The 24,401-nt window shown below is 38.1% G+C and overlaps 1 protein-coding gene across 3 annotated transcripts in view; it reads right to left on the reverse strand.

Annotated features, from left to right (window-relative positions):
- Positions 1–24,401, reverse strand: part of Plekhm3 (pleckstrin homology domain containing M3) — a 169,085-nt gene that overhangs the window by 143,626 nt on the left and 1,058 nt on the right. For all 3 annotated transcript variants that reach the window (XM_047545129.1, XM_047545130.1, XM_047545131.1), the window contains exon 2: positions 6,570–7,482. In XM_047545129.1, the coding sequence (XP_047401085.1) occupies positions 6,570–7,179 (610 nt within the window). In that variant the 5' untranslated portion in view covers positions 7,180–7,482. The remainder of the gene's footprint in view (positions 1–6,569; positions 7,483–24,401) is intronic.

Consider the following 24,401-nt stretch of genomic DNA (forward strand, 5'->3'; position numbering starts at 1 on the left):
GAGAAAGAGACCCAGAGGAGATGACCTTCTTCCCCTTCCTGGCTTTGGCTGTTGATACATAAGAAAATGAACCGTGGGGTGCCATAGCCATTTTGTACCAATGAGGGGAGAAAAGAGGCATCACCAATACCTTGAGGACAGAAAGAACAAAAAAGGCAGAAAGATTGATGACAAGGGGACCACCCACCTCTGGGCTACTTGTTATGTTTATTGCAAATAGTGCTTGACATTCACTAAGTGTTCAATAGCTATCTATTAGGTAGATGAAAAAATAAGATGGCAATGGCCTTACCACCTGTGCCACTTTTAGCCAAGTATTCTATTATTTGCTTCTGAAAACATTTTAACTGATTTAACAGATTTGGAAAGAGGTTCCTGGAGGCGAAATGATTTAGCTAAGGTTATACCACAAAGTAGACAAGTTGCAAGTCAAACTCCAGACATTTAAAGTAGGTCAAACTGTTTTATTTGTGGCGAAGGGATGAGCCATAAATGTCCTTGGGCTTGAAAGATAGTCTAGCAGAGGAGTTGTGAGTCATCTCTAGAGTTGGACCTGGCTTAGAATCCTCGCCTCACCACATATTTTATGGATGGCCTTGGGTGGGTTCAAGTCTCTTAGCCCAAGTTTCCTCATTTGTAGAATCTGGACAACATCACCCAGCATGTTAAACTACTGAGAATATTCATTAAGATAAAGAATGAATACTTAGCAGAGGGCTGGGTATGAAGTTAACTCTCATTTAATGATAGTTCTCATTGAGAGTATGAATAACAAACTTTGTTCAACTTCACACAAGGTGTGGATAAGGAGAAAGGAAACAGTGCATTTCCTCTTTAGAAACAAAACATAACTATTCTGTCCTGATTTTCTAAGCATTGATACTAGAATTCAACCCTCCACTGGCTTATATTTGGTACAGTACAAAGTCTTCTGCTATATCTTCAAAAGACTTCCAATCGAGTGTGGGAGATGGCTAGATAAACAATTAACAACAATGTCCAACAGAATAAAATGTGCTTGGGAAGCAGTTAAAGAGGAAAAATGATATTAATTTAGAAACAAACTGAAAAAGGTCTCAGGGAGGATGTGACATTTGAATTAGTCCTTGAAAGATAACAGAAGATTCTTGGTAAGTGAAAAGGGCAGGGAAAGTATTCTGGGATGAAGAGATTGCACAAGCAAAGGCCCAGGAACTTGAAAGCACATGGCACATTCAAAAATGGCAAAAAAAGGTTAGGGTGGAGGAGGGTGTGGGTGATAAGGCTGGGAAGAAACCTGAAGGCTTTATAAAGTTTACACTTAATTTTTGTAAGTAATGGGGAGCCAGGGTTCATTTTTAAGAATGAGAAGACTTATGTTTCAGGAAGATAACTCTAGCAGTTTGTAAAATTAGTAACCTCAGTTTTCCTTAGCTGAAAAAGATAAAAGACATTAAAAGAACAACCACAAAGAATACCAGACACTGTTTTCACAATTCCCATATAGAAGTGTTAGGAATCAGAATGCAGACTGTCGATGAGGCAGAGAGGGTTTCCAGATAGCTGCCATAAGCCAACATTCAATAATGCAACCAAGGGAAACTCTATGACCATACAAAATCAACTTTCTATGGCCTATTTTCGCAACTTCTTTGTACTGACTAATCTTGTTGAATGGTGAATCATAAATTCAGCAAGAGACCATGTCCTGGTGACCTCACTTATTTTAAGCCCACAGGAATATTCCCACCTCTACTGATTCCAAGGCTTTTTAGAAACATCATAATTGAAAAAGCAGTCATTTTAGTTTAAGTCCCATATTTGGCTTTTTTTTTTTTTTTCTAAGTGAAAGCGGGAGGGAAAAAAGGAACTGAAACAGAGTAACATAAAACCCAGAATAAAGAAACTATATTGCCATGGTTTTTCTAGTCCTAAAGAAAATCTCTGCTTGAGACCTTCTCCTAAAGTACTCAGAACAAGAAAATACAAGCATAGGAATGGTACTAGGTCACCTGAGAGTAAAACCTATGGAAACAAAAGCCCAGGTGACCACTGCGCTTGCCACGCAGATGAAAATGTGAACACAGTCAGGGAGGGAAAAGTAAGTTAGATTCCAACAGTTTGTTGAGTTTCAGAGCTCTCTAGCTAATGCAAAAGACTCCTTTTAACATTTCTGATTTCAAAAAAATTGCCACTGCAGTTCATCCAGAAGTAGAGTTACAGGGCACACAGAAATCTTTCAGTGTTAAATAATTTCAGCCATACCCATGTTTCCATCATGACCTTTTGTTACAGATCTGACTACTAATTAGCTTCCACATAACCATGAGTCATGGTCAATTCCAATACGTCCTAGAATGAGACAGTTTTAGAGCTGGGAAGGACTATGGAGATAATTTAACTGTCTTGTAGGTTTGTAAACCACAGTCAACACACAATAAGTGGTTTTCCCAAACTTTCGTGGTTAGTTAGGAGTAGAGTTGGGATAAGACACTTTTGAGTTCTACTTGGGTATTCTTGCCATAAAACCTCACCTTCCTCTACCATGGGTCTTCATTTGTAGAGACACGTGTTTGTAACCCATTTTTCAAATATATAACATATCTAACACCCACATATTCTTATATTTTTATGCTCTTACCTAAAAACGATATGTTTATATTTGAATTGCATTTCTATAATGTTAGGACTCTGTCTTCTCCACCCTATGGGAAATTCCGAGGTACCTGTTGTTGTATCAATATTCAGTGAACAGCAGGCAATGATGCAGAGGGTAAGAAGGTTAAGTATGGATACTAGTCAAGAATAAGTCTTCATAAAATTAAGATGTACTAGGACTAGAAATCAGTCATTTTGGTGGTGGGATCAGGGCCCTCCCTCAAGCTAGTTCCCAGTCAACAGCTGTCCAAGGCATGGGCTGTCAGTAAGGGAAGGAGCTGACCCTGAGGAAGCTTTACCCTCCACCACCTACCTGGAGGTTCTTTAGAAATAACTGCCTCTGCTGCCATCTTTCCTGAGGTCTTGCCTCCCATCACTTTATGACCTAACCTGTTGACCTTACTATCCAATTATTCTCAGGGAATGCAAATAGCACTCATTACACTGGATTCAAGCCACACCCCACTGACCTGCTCAAACACCCTGGCAGCACCTTCGTCCACCAGCCCAGGCAGCATTCTTTCTTATTGAGTCAGCCTTGGGTCTGCCTGTGCCAGAGGCAACACAATCTCTAGAATGCATTCACAGACTTCTAAGTAAGACTGGCCAAAAAATGGGCCAAAACCCCAAGGCCCTTCTTCTGTGCTTCCAAATCCGTGGGGTCAGTTCACTTTGGCTCTCTACCTGGCTAATATTCAAGAGTGTGAAAGGCAGAGTTACAGTCTCTCTTTTGCATATTCACTAGTCCCCTAAGGAACTGTGACCAGTTCTGTGCTAGTCACGTATTTCAGTAAGTATTCTAAATGCAGGAGACAAGTCCTTGCCTAGCTAGAGTGCTTTTGTGGGCCTCAGTTTTTCCTGTATAAATGTCTCCTACTTTGTGTTCACAAGAATTGAATGTTTATTACTAGTAGCCACATTTTATGCCCCCAAAAATTGGGACCACAAAGATATGAAGAAACCTGTCCTATGTTGCCCCACTACAAAGGACTAGAAAATGGTTTGGAATTCTAGCAGTCTAAGTTTAGAGTCAGTGTTTTTAGCTAAAATGCTATTTGTTTGATCAGAAGGCCTTCTTCAGACAGGCTTGCCTATTAGCAAAATAGCTACAACCACTTGCAGCTACCCACAGCTCTCATTACACCTGAACAGAATCTACTTTGTGCCTGAAGTATGGCTCAAGAGCCAGTTATTCATCATCAGTGCAGGCAGAAGACACAGAGGTCCTACTTGACGTATTAAGACCTCTGAACTTACTATGGGAGGAAGGAGAGGGGATAATGCAAAGTAGAAGAGGAAGAAGAGATGGAGAAGGAGAAGAAGTTATTCATGATAAGTCTTTAAACTATTCAAGGTGAGATCAGAAAAACAGATAAAATAAAAAATAAATATCAACTGGAGAAAATATAAGACAATGCAGTAATAAAGCCCATAAGTAAGAATGACAGAGCTGGACACAAAACTAAGAAGACCTCATCAAAATAAAAATATTTTATTAAATATCATTTCTTCTCAGGAGCCCCCAGTCTCTAATTAAACTTCATTAATTCTTAGAACAGCAGAAGTGGGAGACGGGAGATTATGGAACATTTTGGGACACTCAATTTGAGGTGCCTGTGGAACGGTCCAACAGAGGTGTTAACCAAGCAGCTCAGGCCTGACCCAGAGGTGATGGGTCCTCATTTCCAGCCCTAGCCAAGATACTACACTGACTCCCTCTGCTTTGGGGATATGCCTTAGGAGAAACAAGGAGCTTCTCTTAAGTTTGGATGACTAATTTTAAAGATTTTAAAATAAACTTTACTCAAAGGTATTAGGTGATTTTGACTAGTATGCACCAGATGTTGGCACACCTCTCCTCAAATGACTGTGAGAATTAGTCATGTGAGAGGGTGATCATCCACGAATCTAGAACTCATCTTTATTCCCAGCCCAAGAAAGAGTGGCCATTGCTTACCTGTCCTTGACCTGTGAGCAATAAAAACATGACCTATCTTACTTGCTCACCAAAGCATGCCAGAAAGAAAAGGAACAGAAGCTCAGTATGTCCTTTGCCCAAATCTGCTGATTCCTTTAGGAGATCTACTTGGTAGCTGACCAAAAGGTGGCCAGAATGTATTATACCAATACCTGCAAAGGCCATTTGTTACAGTTTGTTTCAAAATACCATTCACTAGTTACATTTTAATATAAAATTATAGGCGACTTTCTAAAATGTTTTTATTAGTTCATTATAATTATGTATAACAGTGGGGTTCATTTGACATATTCATAAATTTGTATAACATAATTTGCTCCATTTCAATTCCCAGTACTTCCCTTTCCTCCCCTTTTCTCTCTCCTTCAACTTTTTTTAAGTTGAGAATTAAAGAATAATTATCAAATTTCTCAAATATTCAAGGAGAAGTTCAGGGCTTTAAAGAACTAAGGTCTGGTTCTTGAATTTGTAATCTGAAGAAGATAGCTGGAAATACGACATCATCTTAATTTGGCTTATGCCAGGGATTTAGAATGGTTAAGGAGAGTTAGTGATAAAATTCTATGTGAATTTTAAGAAACAAAAACAAACTGAGGTTATTTGCTAATGAAAGAGTGTACCTGTCTATACATGCACCCAAGTAGCACAAGGCAAAGCCATCATTCTGCCAGGGACAGGGACTTAGCAACTTGTTTGTCCTCTACTATCTGATCGGTCACCACATCCTTGCTTTATAATGTCCTTTTTCTTTTACTGCCATGGTCATCACCCTTGGCTAGATGTTAAATAAGACCGAGGAGAGAAGGCAAGGAATTACAAGTCGTGAATTTGAGTGGGGAAACAAAGAATTTTATTTCATTATTTATTTCAATTTTGAGACGGTCTTGCTAAATTGCCCAGGCTGGGCCTTGAATTTGTAATCCTCCTGCCTCGGCCTCCTGATTCACTGGGATTACAGGCAGGTGCCACCATTCCTGGCAGCACCTCACAGGCAGGGACGTTGCATTTCCTTAACATACATATTAAACTATACCCTTGCCTCAGGTTGCACTTACAAACTAATTTTATTCATTATAAAGCAATGGTGGAGATGAAAGTAACTATAAAACAGTATAAAATACATACACACACACACACACACACACACACACACACACACAGTTTTGGGGAGAAGCCATCCAAATTAAGGGTCAAGCAGAGTGACTAAAGAATTATCAGCAATAAAAACGGAGAGTCCATATAAATGAGTTTACCTTGAAGAAAAAAAGATGCTTTTAGGTCTCACAGAAAAGTTCATGTGTAAGGACACAAGTGTTACCTATACATGTGCACACATATATTATATATATAAAATGTGAGGAGAAGTGAAATTCAAGGCCCTACACCATGAAGTCTGCACTGTCTTCTCTCTCCTCTGTCTTCTTATAGTCACTGCCACTCACGTAGACATAAAGTAAAACAGACATCTCCTGACAAACATTTCAGTTGACCATCCACTGTATCTCATTACTGGGTAACTTCTTGAGTCTTCTTAGTGTGGGAGGCCTTCAGCTAGAGCAGAAGTGCTGTGGGACAGGGATAGTGTCTTTATAGGTCCCCAAATCCATTAGGGCACAAGGTGAACAAGTGAACCAATCAACATCTACTGATGTAAACACAGTATCATACAATGCTCAATAGAAAATACATTAAATATTAAAACATTCTGATTTTAATACACAAGATTAGAAAGGAAGAATTAACCATAGTTGTCTTTTTGCTAAATGCCTTTTAAGAAGTAACAGGATTATTGACTAGAGGTAAGGTAAAGGGCCAATGTAAATGGAAGAGTGAGCTTCAATAAGCAAAGCCAGATGTGTATACCAGACAGTAACATTCTCCTGAGGCAAGATGCAAGAGAGACAAAGGGAAAAAATTAACAATTATTCAATAGACCTCAAATATAAAAACATACCAGTATTTCCTTGGGCATCTTCTACCTTACTTGGTGAGGGCAACAGAAAAGATGGCCTGGTGAAGGGAGGACCTGGAAGAGATGGTTGCTGCTGCTGCTGTTGCTGCAAAGGCATGGTTTTGAGGACCATGCGCCAGTCCACTTGGGTAATATCTGACCTTGATCGAGCATGCCCTGGCTTGAAAGTAGAAGTTTCATCCAATAAGTCATTCACAGAACGAGGCCTATCCCTTCGACGTTGACAGATATTGAAAAAATTAAAGGTTGATGCTTCCTTTTGTTCCATCCAGGAAAGATTATCTGGAGTTGTCCCTCTCTGGACCATAAACTGTTCTTTGGCAGGAAAGACATTTTGAGCTTTGGTTTCTAAGAGCTTGCTCTTACAATGGTCCCAGATCATGCCTCCCTTGCCCAGGGAGGCAACATTTCTCATAGCACCATTGTCTGTTATGTTACTGAGTACCTCATGTCCCACCAGTTCAGGGACTTCCTGAATCCCATAAACTTCTGCTTGCTGAACAGCTTTTTCTAGCTTGCTATCAAAAGTACTAAAGAAATCCTCAGTAACTTCTAACGCTGGGCTGATATCATCCACTTCCAAAGCTTCCATGTCACAGGTTCCAAGAGGCCTATGCCTCCTAAGCTAGTTCAGGAAAGGGTTTCATGAACATTCACCCGAGAAAGAGAGGTGCTTCGGCAATAGAGCTTTGAAAACCACTGGAGTGAAACTTCATTCAGCTGCCTAAAGCAGGCCACGCACACAAGTGGTTGATGTTTTCCTGGTCATTGAAAACATCTGCTAGCTAACAGAGGTATAAGAAGAGAGAGGTTTCTTTGAGCTTATTCTTCAGTGAAATATCTTGAAGACAACAGGTAGTGCTTGTCAAGCAATGCCATGGCAATTCTTGATTTCCTGGAAGAAAACAAACAGAACAACATTGGTACGTGGTTCAGTGTATTCTGTAATATTCAAACCTGCCCAATTACTTTTCAATCTTTACAACTCTTCTATGGCAGTGGAACACAAAGGGGGACAACACCTACACAGAAGTTCCACTGTGAGAAGGACACATCATCCCCGCTTTGTATTAGAACTTACACAGAGCAGGGTGGAGTTCTTGATAAGGAGAAATAAGGCCAACAGCTTTTACTCACACAGAGAAACCTTTGAAAGCAGTTGTGAAAAGACTGCCCTGGCAAAATCTCTGATATACTGTCCTAAAATAGTAAGCAAAAGAGACTAGGGTTTCTGTGACCGGCCTCTATCATAATTAGTCTGAAAGTCATAAACGCCTGAGTCCTTTTACAAACCCTGAAAGCACTGACAATCTGCTGGGCTTAAAAGTTCAAGAGGGAAGTAGAGAAGGAAACTCTGTCTTTTTATCAACCTGAACGTTATTGTGCTGGTGCTTCCTCAGTGAGATTATATAATGCCCTAGGATGACTTCAGACCTCAGCATTCCTCCAGTCTTCTCGGAAGCTGGTTTCAGGCTCCAAACTCCCTGAGGCTGCCAGGATTGGCCTCAAAGTACAGGTCTCACCTGGGGGCATCTATGTCTTGAGCACAGGCTTCGGTTCAGACCTCAAGGCCTGACTCTCACACCTCTGCCTGAACAGAAAGAATCCTACATGAACACCAACTTTCTCTCTGGGAAACATTAGATCTCCAAGATTAGGTAAAATAGAACAGACCTTGACAATGACGCAATCTAACACAGTAGAATTGTGCTTTAAATTTAAATTCAGAAAAATCAGTCTCTTGATCACACTAGCCACATTTCAAGTGCCCAATATTTGCATATACCTGTGTACCTTTAGCAACAATCAAATACATAAACAAAACAACTAAGCAAAGGTTTTTCTTTCACTGTGAATAAACAACTGAGACATGCTTTCTTTCCCAAACCTTCAAAATGTTTATAGCTAATTACTTTTTAGTACTTAGGTCATTACACAGTTATAGCAATAGCACTAATCTATGTTGATTAATATATGCAAATTAAATTATACAAACCTTTGTTTTAGATTTATCAAGGATGTGATTCACAGAAAACTGTCATTATCTACTCTTCTAAAGTGATAATGACTATGATGAATTTTCTGTTAAATATTCTGATATTTTCTGTGTTAGTACTTCATAAAATTTTTCTAGCTACAAACAGGTTTTTGTTGTTTTTCTATTTTTTTCCCCTGAATCTAAAGTTAAGACTTCAGTCTCTTGAATTGAGTAATAGGGTTTTAGTATTCTGTAATTTTGAAACTTGGAATTTTTTCAGTTGCATCTTATACATTAGAGACTATGAAAAAGAAATAATCAATCTTAAAACTTCTGATTCTTTCTTTGATAGAAGTTCAAATGAACATAAAATATAAGATTAGCATTTTACAGAAGAGGTACTAAGGTACAGAGCATTAAGTTAATCTTAAAAGATTACAGATATAGATACTCCTTTTTTTTTTAACCTCATGTTTCAAATCCAGTCTTTAAACCAAGCTATAGAGAAAGTAAATATTTGCAAGGTAAGTGGGTGTTTGGTTGTTTTTTTTAATTTGTCAAAATGTCTAGGAACACACTTTTTTGTGCTCTCTGCGTGGGTGTTCACAGAAGCATGTAACTGCTGATAGCCAGGACTGTGGCTGTGGAACTCTTCTGTCACACGTGGTAACACCAAAGACTATTAAACAGGAATCAGTCTTAGAAATCATCCTTTCAAAACCAGCCTTTCAAGAGGACACCAAGGCCCAGAGAGATTAAGAGGTCCCATGGGCAGTATTATGTTCATTTCCAGACAGGGAAACATGTTCTCACCTGAGGTCTTTCTTTATCTATTCCTCCAAATACCGACATGGCCAACTCTCTCTTAAAGTGATTGCTCATGTCTCCTCAATGAGGCTTGCCCCTTGAGTACTCTATTTAAATTTATATACACATCTCCATCCAGGACTCTTTTTTTTTTTTTAAGTGATGCTGGGGAGCAAACTCATAGCTCTGCTAGGCAAGTGCTCTACCACTGAGCCCCAGCCTTGCCCTAGATTCTTTTTTTTTTTTTTGCGGTGCTGGGGATCGAACCCAGGGCCTTGTGCTTGCAAGGCAAGCACTCTACCGACTGAGCTATCTCCCCAGCCCACCCTAGATTCTTAATCTCACTTACTGTTTTTTTTTTTTTTCCAAATAAACTTTTCATCTTAGAAGAGTTTCATCTCAGAACTACTACAAGTATAGCAAGTATTCTCGTATATCCCACACCCAGTTTCTTCTATATAACATCTTACATTAGTATGATTAGTATGGCACATTTGTAACAATAAATGAACCAATAGTAACACATTACTATTAACTAAAACCCATACTTAATTTCAATTCTCTCAATTTTACCTAATGTCCTTTTTTTGTTCCAGAATCCTATATAGGACAATACATGACATTTAGTTGTCATGCACCCTTAGCCTCCTCTTGGCTGTGACAGTTTCTGAGACTTTGCTTGTTTTTGAGGACCTTGACAGTTTTGAGGAGGACTGGTAAGATATCTTATAGACTGTCCACCATGTGGGATTTGTTTGATGTTTTTCTCATGATTAGACTAGAGCTGTATGTTTTGGGGAGGAAGACCACAGGGCGAAGTGCCATTCTCATAGTATATCACAATTACATATTATCAACATGACTACTACTACTGTTCAGGTTAACCTTGATCACCTGGCTGGAGGTGCCCTTTTTCCTTAACCATTTACCATCTTCTAACATATCACTTAATTTACTTAACTGTTTAGTGTTTCTCCCTACAAAAACATAAGCTCTACAAGTCCAGGAATTTAAGCTCATTTTCTTCACCAAGGCATCCCAAGTATATAGAATAATGGCTGGCACACATGTAAAGGCATTAAGTAGACACGTGCTTTTTTATTCCTCTGCATGGTACTCATTTCCTTTCCTGGCCTAACTACTTCTCCACTGCCACCTCACTGTTTTACTCCTCTGTGCTTTTGTTCAGGTTGGAGAATCTTTTCTATTTCCTGTTTGCAGAGGCTCTCCTAGTACTCTGGGTTTGCTACATTGTACTGAAATTGTTGGCCAATCTCTCTAGACCCAATTCTGAGCTCTGTGCAGGCACAGGGTCTTATTCACTCTCCCACACAATCTGTTTTCATCCCTTGGACTCCATTTTCCAACCTTATCCATTCTGGAATTTCATCTTTTCCTGGGTTCTATTGCCCTTAAATAGAGTTTAGTCTCTGTAATTGAACACTTATTACTGGCCTGCCTCATTTGGTTTTGAATCAACTAATCTAAAAATTAACATATTCAGACAGGTTAAAATATGAAGCGATCCTTCCTCTGACAAAGTGTGTGGGTGCAGGGTGATGTGCATCAACACAAAGTTGGATGGACATCAGGAGCCAATCAAACCATGTTCTAAATTTGCTCAACCACATACTTGCTGGGTGGCCTCTGGCAAACCATTTAACCTCTGGGTGCCTAACTCAGCTACTGGTATCCAATAAAATTGCTAATATCAAACAACTTTGCATGTGGATCCTTCCAATATGCCTTTAAAAATGCAAATTGCAGTATAAGAATGGAGCACTCCATTGGACCTCACTCCTCAACAACCATGTACTCTTGATCTCTCCCTAGAAAGATTCATCAGCCCAAGGAGGCAAAGTCAGCAACTGGCTTCTTACAGAACATTACTTTTCAGTCAAACTCAATGACCTATAGATATTTATCTTATATTTATATAGAATACCCTTCCTATAAAGGGAAATAGTTCTCCTGTTTAATATAGTTGAGAAATTGAGGTCCATCTGTCAACACAGTAACAAGAGCTCAACCCCAAGAATCCCATGCATGTATCAAAATGTAATAGCATAGAGAATCAGTGTACTGCTATTTTCTAACAAGGAAATCTTCTGTTTACATGCTCAGAAGGCATGGCTAATTAACAGGATGAATATAGCAGCCCTCCCACACAGAGGTGGAGCAGATAAGCCAACCCACACAGAGAAGTCATGTTCTCCTGAGCTCCATGGCAAAAGCGCTGACTTCTCTCCTTGACCGAATGAATTGTAATCAGAATTTAATGAGTGCTGGAGGTATTTGAGGCCATATAGTTTTAGAAGCAGCTGGACTGTGCAGAAAAAAGCAACGCCAAAGACACCTAGGATAACTTGTTTCTGCTAATCTATTTTCAAAAATGAGAATAAAGGGTGGTCACAAGGGTGGTCAGCACTCATGGTTCGCACATATTTTTACTTTGGTTAAGATTGTGGCTGATTGAGAAATTTCTGAGTTGCATAACATAATGGATCCACCAGAAGAGGATCTGACTGTAGTTAACATGACCTTTCTGGACCATGAGGTTATGATTTTTCATGGTGTTTTGTCATAAAGACAATGTAAGTATACTGATGGCACACAGGCATGCCACAAGCAGATTAGGAAGTGCTGCTGGAGTGGACCTCATTAAAAGAAAAAAAAAAAAAAAGCTCAGGGGGCTTTCAGATGAGATGGACAGATAGAAACATAGAATCCCATTTTCATACACTTAGAAGAAACACTAAATGGCTGTAGTGTATCCAAATTCCAACAAATGAGAAGACTATTGCTATGCTATGGGATGAACATACCATTCATGCAAAAATAATTTATATAGTGTTTTTTCCTGTTCTAAATGTAATAAATACTCATAGAAATTCTGGAAAATACTGACAAAAATGGAAAATAAAATAAAAATCAGTCATAAGCTCATGATTCAGGGAAATCAAACTAACAGGCATTTTTTATTCAGTACTTAATAGGAATCAAGATTACATATATAGTTTGGTCACACTGTCCTTTAAATACATGCTCCAAAAACAAACAGCAAGAAAGGCTAATGAAGAAGAGGAAGAAGAAGAGAAGGAGGAAGAGGAGGAAGAAGAAGGAAAAAAGAGCAAGCAAGAAAGCTGGTCCACTGGCCAGCCCCAGGGACACCTTACTACCTGGATTAAGACCCCACTCCACTGAACTTCTTTTTCACAGCTATCTAGTTATCTCATTATTATACAGCCACTACAGTTTTTCAAAGTTCTTGATACTGTTAATGAACCCTCCTTAAAAGTTTCCTCCCAGGATTTTATGGGCACTATATTCTTAGATTCCCCTCTTATTTCTATCCCCTCAGTCTCAGTTTCCATATTCCTCTTTTCATTGCTGGTCTCCTAATCAAATGTGGGCATTGCCTGAGCTCTCCTCTCTAGCTGAAGTTACACATTCTCCTTAAGTCAATGAAACTACAAATGCAATTTCGATAATTACTTCTATATTCATGTCACCCAAATTTCTACCCTCAGCCTCAATCTCAGACCTGGCATCTGGTCCTGTGTTCCCAATTATTTGTAGGGCATTTCTATTTTTCTTCTTCATGGCAAAATTAAGCACAATGTGTCTAAAATCACCCTCAATTACTTATTTAGTAATTATTTGCTGAGTGACCGCTATGTGCTAGGCACTGTTCTAGGCAAAAACAAACAAACAAACAAAAAGTTCAATGAAACTTCCATTGATGACAGGTTCAAATCTTTAACCTGGCATTCTAGGACATCTACAACCTTGGTTCAGCTTGCCAGTCCAACTTTGCATTTCTCTTTTCTCCAAACTAGAATAATAATGCTAATTTTTTTTGCTTTTCAACACTAAGCCTTTGCTGGCAGTTGTCACTGAGCTACACTGTCCCACTTCCATCTACTGAAATTCTATCTACTCTTCAAGGCCCAGCTCAAACACCACCTCTTCTGCAAACTTTTTCTTTTTTTTTACTCCTGATTCTAAAATGGTCTCTTCTTTCTTTAAACTGCCACAGACTGTATTTGGTACCTCCTCCACAACATATATTACATGCTGCATCCACTTTCAGAGATAATGATGATGATAATTATAATTTATCAAAATCCTATTTTGTTCCAGGTATGACATGGTACTTTATATCTCTTAAGTGTCACAGTGTGTAAATGTGAGCACTATGATTCCCATTTTACAAAAGAGGAAATCAAGACTTAACTGAGGCTACCATGACTAAGGTCGCACACTTAACCTCTGCATTTACAGCAATTTGAGAGCAGCAATTCAGTCCTATTCTATTTGTATAACCTTGCTGGGCCTAAAACTGTGGCTAGTACATAATGGATACTCACTAAATATTTGTTGAATGAATAATTGAATAAAGACCATAAAGAACAAAATTTTCAGAGCACTGACATCTGTAAAGATATATAAAGATATGTAAAACTATTTTTCTGGTAAAGTATATTTGAATTCTTTACAAGTTCACTTTAAGTAAAATTTGATGTACTTTCTAAAACATTATGTTGATTCAAGCTTTAATTTTTTTCTTAGTAGAAAAAGCTTCCTAGCTATTTAAAAGAGGATTTTAAAATAACATGACAAAAGTCAGTGGCAAGGACCACACTTAGACCTTTCACAGAAACAAAAGCATCTATTACAGAACTTAGAAATTAATTTGCGACCCACTACAATATCAAGCAACTTGATGGGTCTAATTTGCCAGTGACATAGAGCTGTAGCTCTTTTGACCCCAGTAATGATGCATTCCCTTTGAAATAACTTTGATCAATTTGAAGCCTTTTTCAGTACATCTCACCACATGTTTATTGTTTTCCACCTGCAAATTCATTGAGATACTTGGTGCCCTGAGATGTTTTCACAGAAACCATGCTAACTATAAGCATGGTTTTTCAAATTTCAGGCTTCTTTGCTACCAAAAGCATCAATGTTATTATACCCCTATGTCGACCACTGGATTGGAAAGCCGAGGCTTCTGGTTAGGAAGCCCATTTCCATAAAACCACTAGTGCTCCAATGTGTCCTGCTCTTAGAAACAAAACACACAGAAGCAAATTTCAGTTATGTAAGCGTCTAAAAATGCAGACTTGATGCTTTCCATCTCCCTCTGCCTCCATGGAAGAGAATGGTGAGTTAAAAGCAAACAAAGGAACCACTCTAACTACCTTCAAACTAATACCAGGGTGAACAAGGCAAAAACTCCATCGTAAAACCACATTTCTTGAGTTGGCCTCTGACTGCAAAAGGAATAACTGGCTAGGTGTACCTACACCACAGAAGCCAAGCTAGCTGGCACAGGCTGAATGTGTGACAGACACAACCGAGAACATAACAAGGTGGTACAGTGAGACTCAAAGATGTGAGATCCCCTACAAGAGCTAGGGAAATAGCTTCAGATTTAAAGATATCGATCAGCCATGTAACTATTTAGAATCTTCTACTTGAACCAGAAAAGTGGGGCTCTGTTTCCAAAACCAATACAGGATTGAGTTTCATTCACTTTTCTCATATAACTCCTCAAATTAAGTTAACATGTGGGAAAATCACTTGGTTTTACTGAGAATACTCATTTTTCACAGGCATGCTTTAGAGTATGGTTTGTAAAGTGCTTGATAAGTTTCTTAATAAATACTTGTAGTAATCTCAAAAGAGAGAGGTAGGTAAAGGACTATTTCAAAGATGATGAAAGAGACCAAGATGACTCATCTATTGTCAGTGAAGTCCCTTGGGGAAGAAAAAGAAGTTCCTGAAATCCCTGTCTAATTACTGAGTCCTGTGGGCCACCCAAGTTCAATTACCTTTTAAATCACCTTAAATCTCACAGGCGCCCTGGTGGTAGAAGGTCCATAAACAAGAAGTAACTAAGTCAAACCCAACACATGAGCCACCCAGGCTAAGTATTGAGTTTGTTCAGTGGAACAAAGTTGTGGCAAGGGGCAGAACAAACTTTCTAACTCCAGGAGAGGGTTCATGTCCCAGCACTGTCTTCTAAACTGAATGACACCCAGCAAGTCAGGCCAACTCAGAGTCTGCTGGCCCTCCTCTGTAAATGGAAATCCTACAAACACCTGCCCCTGTCTTCCTTAGAGAGTTAAGAAGCACAAATGCAGGTCATGCATGTGGAAGTTCTTTGCAAAATCTAAAACAATTATTATTTCTGTTAGAAGTGAGCTGATTCCTAACTACACAACCATTCTTACTCAACAAGTATTTACAAAGGATGGATCAGGTACCCAAACATTACTTAAATACTAGGGACACAAAACACAGCTCCTGCCCTTGAAGTAATTAATAGCTAGTGGGGAACAGAGAAAAACAAATATAAAAAGTGCCTTAACAAAAGTATACAAAAGGTGTTATGGGAAGACAAATAAGGAATCACTACTAATCAAAGGAAAAGAAAGAGTTTTAAGTAACGAAATACAATTAAGTGACAAAGATAATACACCGAGATAATTTGAGAAAAAAACAAAGACCAGAGAAACATTCAAACAAAACCAATTATACCTGATCTAGAAATGATGCTGCTTCAGACATGAAGCTGTCAGCCTATAGTAACAGCTTCAAAGATCTCATCAAAGATTGAGCTCTACATGATCAAACACACAGAAGGCAAGAATGTAAAGACCTTCTTCACATACTGCTCAAGTCTTTTTGACCCAAAGAAACATTCCTGTCCAATAGGAGGCCTTTGCTGGGTGGCCAGGATGTCATGGGAAATGAATAATTAACTTTCTGTTGACTTTAATGCCTTAAGTCCCTGCAGCTGATTAGCAGGAGGAAGAATACTTAAAATTTTAACTTTCAAAATAACCATCAGCCTGTGGGTTAGCACAAATTCACAAGGTCACTTCCTGTAGACACTTACAATAAATGCATGTGAGAATTAATTGTTCCTTTTTTCTTTTCTCTGTTGCACTTGAACCTGCTAAAAAGTAACATTGGATCTTTGTCAAATGGCAGCCCAAGAGTACAAGACCAATGATCAGGTCTAAAAGGTGACTCACCTCTCATTTGAAACAACAGGCAAACTCTGTCAGTCATGGTGATAGCCTGTATCCATCACCCCTGCCTTCCTTTTGGACTTAATCTGTGACAATGACCTTAGCAACTAATCAGCCTATGAACAGTTTAGTCAGGAAGCAAGCAAGGCCAGCAAGTTCAGACAAAACACTGTCTTTGACTCTAAAAGATAAGCCAAAATACATAATGAGCCTTTCTTATTTAACTATGTACAACATGAAGGTCAGAAAAATCTCTGCCCATCATATAGGACAGAGGGAAATTTTTAAAAATATGAAAGATAAGAATAGTAGGACCTACATTTTTACCCCCAAATATGGGCTTAAATTTCTTCTATCATGGACCATTACCACTAGTATAAAATAAATTTTTACAAAACAATTCTGCAATGTGTGAATATTCTGCAGTTGAATTCTAGGGCTCTTATCTACACTTCCTTGATTGCTTTGCCCTGACATTATGATGATAAGCATATAAACAGTTGCCCATGATTAGGAACTACTAACTAGTACTGTACTAAACTAATGTCCTGCAGAGGTTCCCTTTGATATGGATGGTCACATGTTAAAGGTGGAATGATTTCTTAATAAAATGGTTAAAAACAAAATTAAGCTAATCCTTATAGGTCCTAAGCTAAGACCAAAATTAAATAATAATTAAATAAAAGTTATTTAGTATTTATTAAAGGACAGACATTATGTAAAGCCCTTTACCTACAGGGTGTTGTTACATCCTCACTTCACAACAACACTATTTAGAGAGCTGTTATTATTATTACCACTTCACAGACAAGGAGACTGAGATGTAAAGAGATGAAGTAACTTGTCTAAGGAGCAAGGTTTCTAATCCCTCTGCCTAAAATACACACACAGTTCTATATGACAATTCAAAGAAAATTAATTATCCTGAAATAATATGCTAACATTTTACACACACAGTGCTTCAAATCTTAGGGCTAAACACCAGTCAATTTAACATTTATTTTTAAATGTCTCTATTTGTTAATCCTATGATCTAGGAGTTCATTAATAAATATCATCTTTACTTCCAGGGAAACAGTTGATATTTAACTGTTGGAAAAAAAAAAAAAAACACTTCTATAATACTTCTGTGTCTTTGTAAGTTCTCTAAGGGAATGTAGATGAGAAGTCCCTGAACAGAATTAAAAAGTCATTCTCTAACTACATAACTAAACTCAATTCTCTTTTGACCTTGGACACATTACTTGGAATGTTTGCAAGGGTATAATAACCGTGACTTCATTTAGGCCAAACGAGCTTTTGCAAATGTTTACATAGTCCTAATTGCCTGAACTTTTTTCTAATGTTTCCCTAAGACATCATTTTTCATTTAGCCAATAAATAGAAACACTTGTAAAAATGTTTGCTTAAAAGAACTTGCAAACAAATGTTTCTGTCAAAAGAATTAAAGAGAAATATTTTCAAATTAGATGTTACTATAGATAATCACTTTTTTTTTTTTTTTTTTTTTTGTGGTGCTGGGGATTGAACCCAGGGCCTTGTGCTTGCCTTGCAAGCACTCTACCAACTGAGCTATCTCCCCAGCCCCTAATTCAAACATTTTTAACTCTTAAGACATATTCAAATAAATTGCCTCCTTCTAAAGCCAACTTGACTTTAAGGGATGACAAATATCAATACATATGGGATTCAAACAAAATTTAAAAATTGGCCCTCAATCTTCAGTCTTGTTTCAAGTCTACTAAAAGATCATATGCCAGGCTTCATATTGCCACACTACAATGAAAATATAGACATCATAAATAACCTTTTGATAAAAGACAACTACTTTTGGACCACAAGATCTGGAATTAGAAGACCTGAGTCTCAATCTTCTATGCACCACTAGCAGAAGTATGATTCTGTGAAAGCCAATGGAACCTGGATTTCACTTACTTTGTCTGCAATGTAGGGTGAATAAAGATACCTTCCTCACTTTCAAAGGTGGTTTTGGAGCACATGTCAAATAACATAAAGTAGTGCTTGATGAACTCCAAATCAGGCCACAGGATGACCACAAGGGTCTTCCTGGTACCAAGGAAAAGGTCACCACATTCTCTTTGATCTTCTCCCATTTTAAATCAACACAAAGTCACAGAGTAGTGACAGCAATCAGTTTTGGAAGTTCCAAGAGTTCCTACTCAAGGGTGCCTCCTGCATTGCCCAAGCCAACAGGAGTTGCTCTGCCTCCACTTTTCTGGTGGTCTTAGAATGGAGGGATTCAGTGGGACAAGCACTGTATGAGTTAAAAGGAACAGATCTTCTCAAAGAACAACGGAAAATAAAACCCCCTCTTGCTTCCCAAGCTCTTCCACACTGAGGATATATTACCCCTCCTCTCATCTTTGTCTATGTTTCTGAAAGAAACTCATTCTTTTTCCTTGCAGACTCTATTTCTCACCCCTGAAGCAGTCTGGTTCTGCCCCAGCTGAAACTTCATAGGCAAAGGTCAGCAATATGTCCTATGTTGCTAAATCCAGGAGACTTCTCCCTATGTATCTCACTAACCACTGGGCATGTGACCTAAGAGCATCCATTCTATTGCTCTCACACCCCCACAGACACAGCCTGCTCTGGTATTCCTCCATCTCTAGCTGCTCCTCTTACTCCCCTCTATGCCCATGTCATAAATGTTAGTATTCTTGTTATCACTATAATCCTCTTATCTAGTTCCTCTTCTGCTCTCCCCGAGCGATCTGTATTCTTGTGGCTTCAGCTCCAGTCCATTTCCAATACACACAGCAGATGAGGAACAGATCACTCTCCTGAGATCTAGACCCACATAGGGAAATGCCTTTTGTATGTCCCTTAAATTCTTGATATGCACCAAACCAAACTCCTCATCTGCCCTTCAAACCTGTCCCTTGTCCCAGAATTTTCTAGAGTGAAGGATATCACTATCTGCCCCAGAAATATGAACATCAATCAGTCTTGGCCCTTGTGGCTCCCTCACCTACAATTACTCCAACTCGGCAACTCGTGTGAAGCCTACCTCTACAATACCTGCCAGATCTATCCATTTCCCCACCCCTGCTGCCTAGGTGCAGTCACCACCATCCAGTAGTCTTCCCTTCAGTCTTAATCTTCCTCTTACTCACTTGCCACACTGCAACCAAAGAGGGCTTTCTACAAAGGCTTCTGGGTAAACCATACATTCCTTAACATGACCTGCAAAAGCTCATGGCCACTCACCTCCCTGGGCTTACCTCTTGACTCTCCCTCTCTCATTGCAACACTACTTTGTCTCCAGTCATAACGAATTTAGAAACTAGAATTTTCTACATGCTTTCTTAACTATCCTGTTTCGTCTGCCTGGAATGCTTTTTCCCACCACCATCATCTCATCCCTTTACCACTACTGTTCCCTCCCTAAGCATACCTCTTCCCACCCTCACCTGCAAACTGACTAGTTTTAATTCAGCCTTCAGGCCTTTTCTGAGGAATCATGTCTCTGACCCCTGAGGTTCATTTTGAACAGGAAACCTATGCTCTTCCATAGCACCCTGACTTCCTCCATTAGAATGCTTCTTATGTTATTAAAAAAAAACAGTCTGTTTCCTCCAGTACACTATAAACTTCACAAATGCAAGGACTGTGCCTATCATGTTCAAGGTTGTATTCCCAGCTCTAAGTACAGTGCCATGACACTGGCAAATGTTCAATCCTCATTTCTGGAATCAGTGAATAAACGGATCCCTGAAGGTAGAAGAGAAATTGTTCTGGAAAACACATGGGAAGAGATCATTTAGCTAATTTCCTATCCATGAAAACTGCTGATTACATTTCTGATGTTTTCTAACCTATAATACATGTTCTCCATTCCATAACTGAAGATCGACATTTAAAATCACATCTACAGACCAGAAAGTGAAGTGAATAATTAACAATTTCCCAATTAGATAAACGTCTGAAAGTGAACTGGATAATGCTGAACAACATAGCTTTTACTCTTAGTTGACTACACTAATCAAGATAATTGGATAAATAAATCTCTACCATACTCATAAATGTGACATATAATTAGGGAATACAATTTGAAACATGTAACTCCAATTAACAATTAATCAGAGTATGAAAAACAAACAAAATGTTAATGAAAACAGCATGTGTGACATCTCAATGCAAAGGCCTCTATATTTTGATTTTGGATTTTGCTCATAACTCATACTGCCATCAAGATTAATTACACTATTCAGCCAAATAAAGCTTTCACTCTGTTGTCAGCTGGAAGGTAAATTATGTGGGCTTTTCAGTGTTTATTATGATCCAAAGTAGCCAATGAAATAAGAGCAAACTGTGTGGACTTTATTACTGATGGTCACTTTATCACACTCATTATGGAGTTCGTGAAATCATTTGGCTTGCTCCAGAAGCTAGAAAATAGTTCAAACCTTTATGAATCAAATCCCAAATCTGCTCTAAAAGGAAAAGGAAACAAACAAAGAAGCAGTTCCTTCGTTACCTTCTCTTTTAAAGGGCTAACATTCCCCATGAAGCAAATCAGCATCTGGCTAGCAGCCCATGGGTCAGAAGATACTTTCTCTACTTCTCTAGGGGTATAGAGGTGGAGAACTCTAAAAACTCTGCTCCAATGACCTATTATTTCAGGTCTCCAGAAAGTAGAGATCAGAGTAGTAACTATCTATCTGCCTGCTTCTTGAATATGGAAACAAATGACTTCAAGTATTTTGAAAAGTATACAAACTGGAGTTAGAGTATGTTAAGTCTCTGATAAATATTCAAGAAATATTACCTTTGGATGTTTCTAATGCAGATGATACTAGTCTATGTCCAGTTTGGTTTCTTAGTCCTAACATGCAAAAAGCTCTTTCTTTTTGGCAAATAGTTACATAATTTCTCACAGTTCTTTTTTTTTTTTTCCCCTATATAAGTAAACTCTGTCTATAACCTAAAGCCTAAATCTACTAATCTAGGAGGGGTAAAAAAGAACTTTTAATAAAATTCAGCTATGTGCCTTCTTTTTCTATTGCTTTTGCATGATACTAGGTGATCTTTCCACCACAAAGCTTTCCATGAGTACATACCAAGAAACACTATGCAACTATATTTTCAATCTTTCCAATATTTATTGTTTCCTGCCTCATATTACTTTCTTAAAAAGTCAACTTCTTCCACATATTTATTAATTTTATTACCTTCATAATTAGACTGTATGTGTTAGACTCATTGTATTTCCCACAATGTAGACAGGTTTTTAAATAGTTTATTGACTTCAGTGACTATAAAAAAGTGTTACAAGTATATTGTTCAGCATCTTGAAAACAGAAAAAGAGTAAAAGGCAAAATAAACAATGCTTATTCAACACTGCCCCATTTTGACCTTTTCAGTCCTTCCTCTACAGAGATATTCACTCATTCATTCATTCATTTATTCACTTATTGGTACTGGGGATTGAACCTCGGGCCACTTTACCACTAAGCTACCATTTCCAGTCCCTTTTTATTTTGAGAAAGGGTCTCACTAAGTTGCAGAAGGTCTTGTTAAGTTGCTAAAGCTGACCTGGTACTTGTGATCCTCCTGCCTGAGTCGCTGGGATTCCAGGCATGAGCCACCACATCCAGCACCTACAGAGATTCTTTTTTTAACATACTTGAGAGCATATTATAGACATGGTTCTCTATTGTATTGTTCCCCCACTCAGTAACAATTGGGTAACACCTTACTACACTGTTAAGATTCTTCATAAATATACTTTTTAGTGTCTGTGTAACACTATATTTTTTATGGTACCATAATTTAACTGTTTGCCTTTATTGGGCATTTATGTTACTGCCAATACTTTTCTAAACAAGGCTATTCTGAACATCTTTGAATATTAACTTTTAAAATAGTCTTCATTAAATTTCCAGAAAAGGAATGCTAAAAGATTTCAAAGTTAGGAGCATTATTGGGACTTTTCATAACTTAGCCAATGTGCTTTTCAGAAAGATCATAATAATTGTGTGTTTCTCACAGCACGTAAGAGTGTCACCCTTACTGAAATGGAGAATTAGAACTTGTAGAAACTATATTAATTGGAGAGTTGGAAAAATGGTACCTTGCTATTGTTTCAATTTTCATTTCTTTGATTAATGGAAAGAATGTTCTATATATTTTTGGCATTTAATATTCTTTTCTATGGCTAGTATGTTAGCCTGCTGCTACTATACTGAAAGACCTGTGATAATCAACTTACAAAGAGAAATGGTTTATTTTGGCTCATAGTTTTGGAGGTTTCAGTATATAATTAATTAGCCCCATTTTATTTGGGCCCGTAGCAAGGCAGCACATTATGGTCAGAATGCCTAATACAGCAAAATCACTTATATCATGAGCCTGGGAGCAAAAAGAACAAGGAAGTATCTGGAATCCCACAATCTCCTTGGAAGGCATGCCCCCAATAATCTAATGGCCTCCCACCTGGCCCCACCTCTAAAGGGTTCCATTACTTCCTAGTAGCACCACCCTGGGGACCAAGTCTTTAATACATGGGCCTTTGGAGAATATTCAAGATCCAAAACAGAACAGTCTCTTCATTTCTTTTGCCATTTTTCTGTTGGAGTCAGTTTTAGTTTTCTATTGCTGCATAACAAATATCTACAAACTAAGTAGTTCAAACAACACCCACTTATTATCTCACAGTTTTGAATGTCAGAAGTTTGGATAGGTTGGGCTGGGTTCTCTGCTAAGGGTCTCTCCATAAAACAAGGTATTGGCTGCACTAATCTGGTCTCTTATCTAGAAACTCTGGTAAAGAATCCTATTTCAAGCTCATTTGTGTTGTTGAAAGAAGTCAGTGCCTTGTGGCCTTTCTATGGTTCTCACTTCTATGCTGGTTGTTAGATGGTGGCCACCCTCAGTAATTCCAACCTTCTAAATTCCTACAGGTTGCCTGAGTTCATTCTCAACTGTACACTTCCATCTTTAAAACAGCAACATGTTGAGCCTTCCCATTCTTCAAATCTCAAATTTCTCAAGCAGAGAAATCTGGGCACCTGTGATTAGATTAGGCCAACCTAGAAAATCTACTCATTTTAAATTCAACTGTGCCATATAACAGAACACAATCAAGGGAGTTATAACATATGCACAGGTTCTTAGTATTGGGAACAAAAATCTTGGTGGAGGGGCATTTTTAGAATTGTGCCTGCCCCAGAGTCTTAGGTGCAGTTTCATATCATTTGTTTATACTCCTTATGATAAATCTCAATTACATGCATCAACTAAATAAATGCATCTTCTTGATGACTACTTGGGTGAAGCTGCACTTTCACAATGGCAAAGGCAACTATGGATGGGATACTCTGCGTTGATAAAGATTTTGAGGGCCTAACTTTGTCAACATTGATATACTTGTTTTTTTCACTATAGTGAAATATACAAAGCATGAAATTTACCACTTCACCATTTAAAGAATACCATTCAGTTAAGTACATTCACATTGTTGTACAGTCTCCTTAACTCTTTCCATCTTGCAAAATGGAAACTCAATACCCATTAAACAACAACTCCCCATGCCCTCCCTCCCCCAGTCCTTGGTAATCACCATTCTGCTTTTCAACCACTGATATATATTTATTTTATATATTTATTAATAAATATATACATGGTAATTACTATGTACTAGACAGTGTTCTAATAACTTTAAAAAATTATCTCAATCCTCATAAAAACTCTAATGAGGTCAGTAGAGTTATTATTTCCATTTTATAGATACAAACAAAGCAAAGCTAAGTAAACTTCCCAAGTTACACAATTAGGAAGTGACCAAGCAGGAATTTAAACTGAAGAAGTCTGACTCAATATAGTACTTGCTATGAGTCATGACATCATACTATTCATTGTAAAAATAAACTTGACAGACATTATTTCTTGATGCATGATTTTAAAACATGTCTCAATGTGCAATTTAACCTAATATGTCTCCTGAAAGAATATGTGATCAA

Source organism: Sciurus carolinensis, chromosome 3, assembly GCF_902686445.1.
Source record: "Sciurus carolinensis chromosome 3, mSciCar1.2, whole genome shotgun sequence".
Classification (NCBI taxonomy): Eukaryota; Metazoa; Chordata; class Mammalia; order Rodentia; family Sciuridae; genus Sciurus; species Sciurus carolinensis.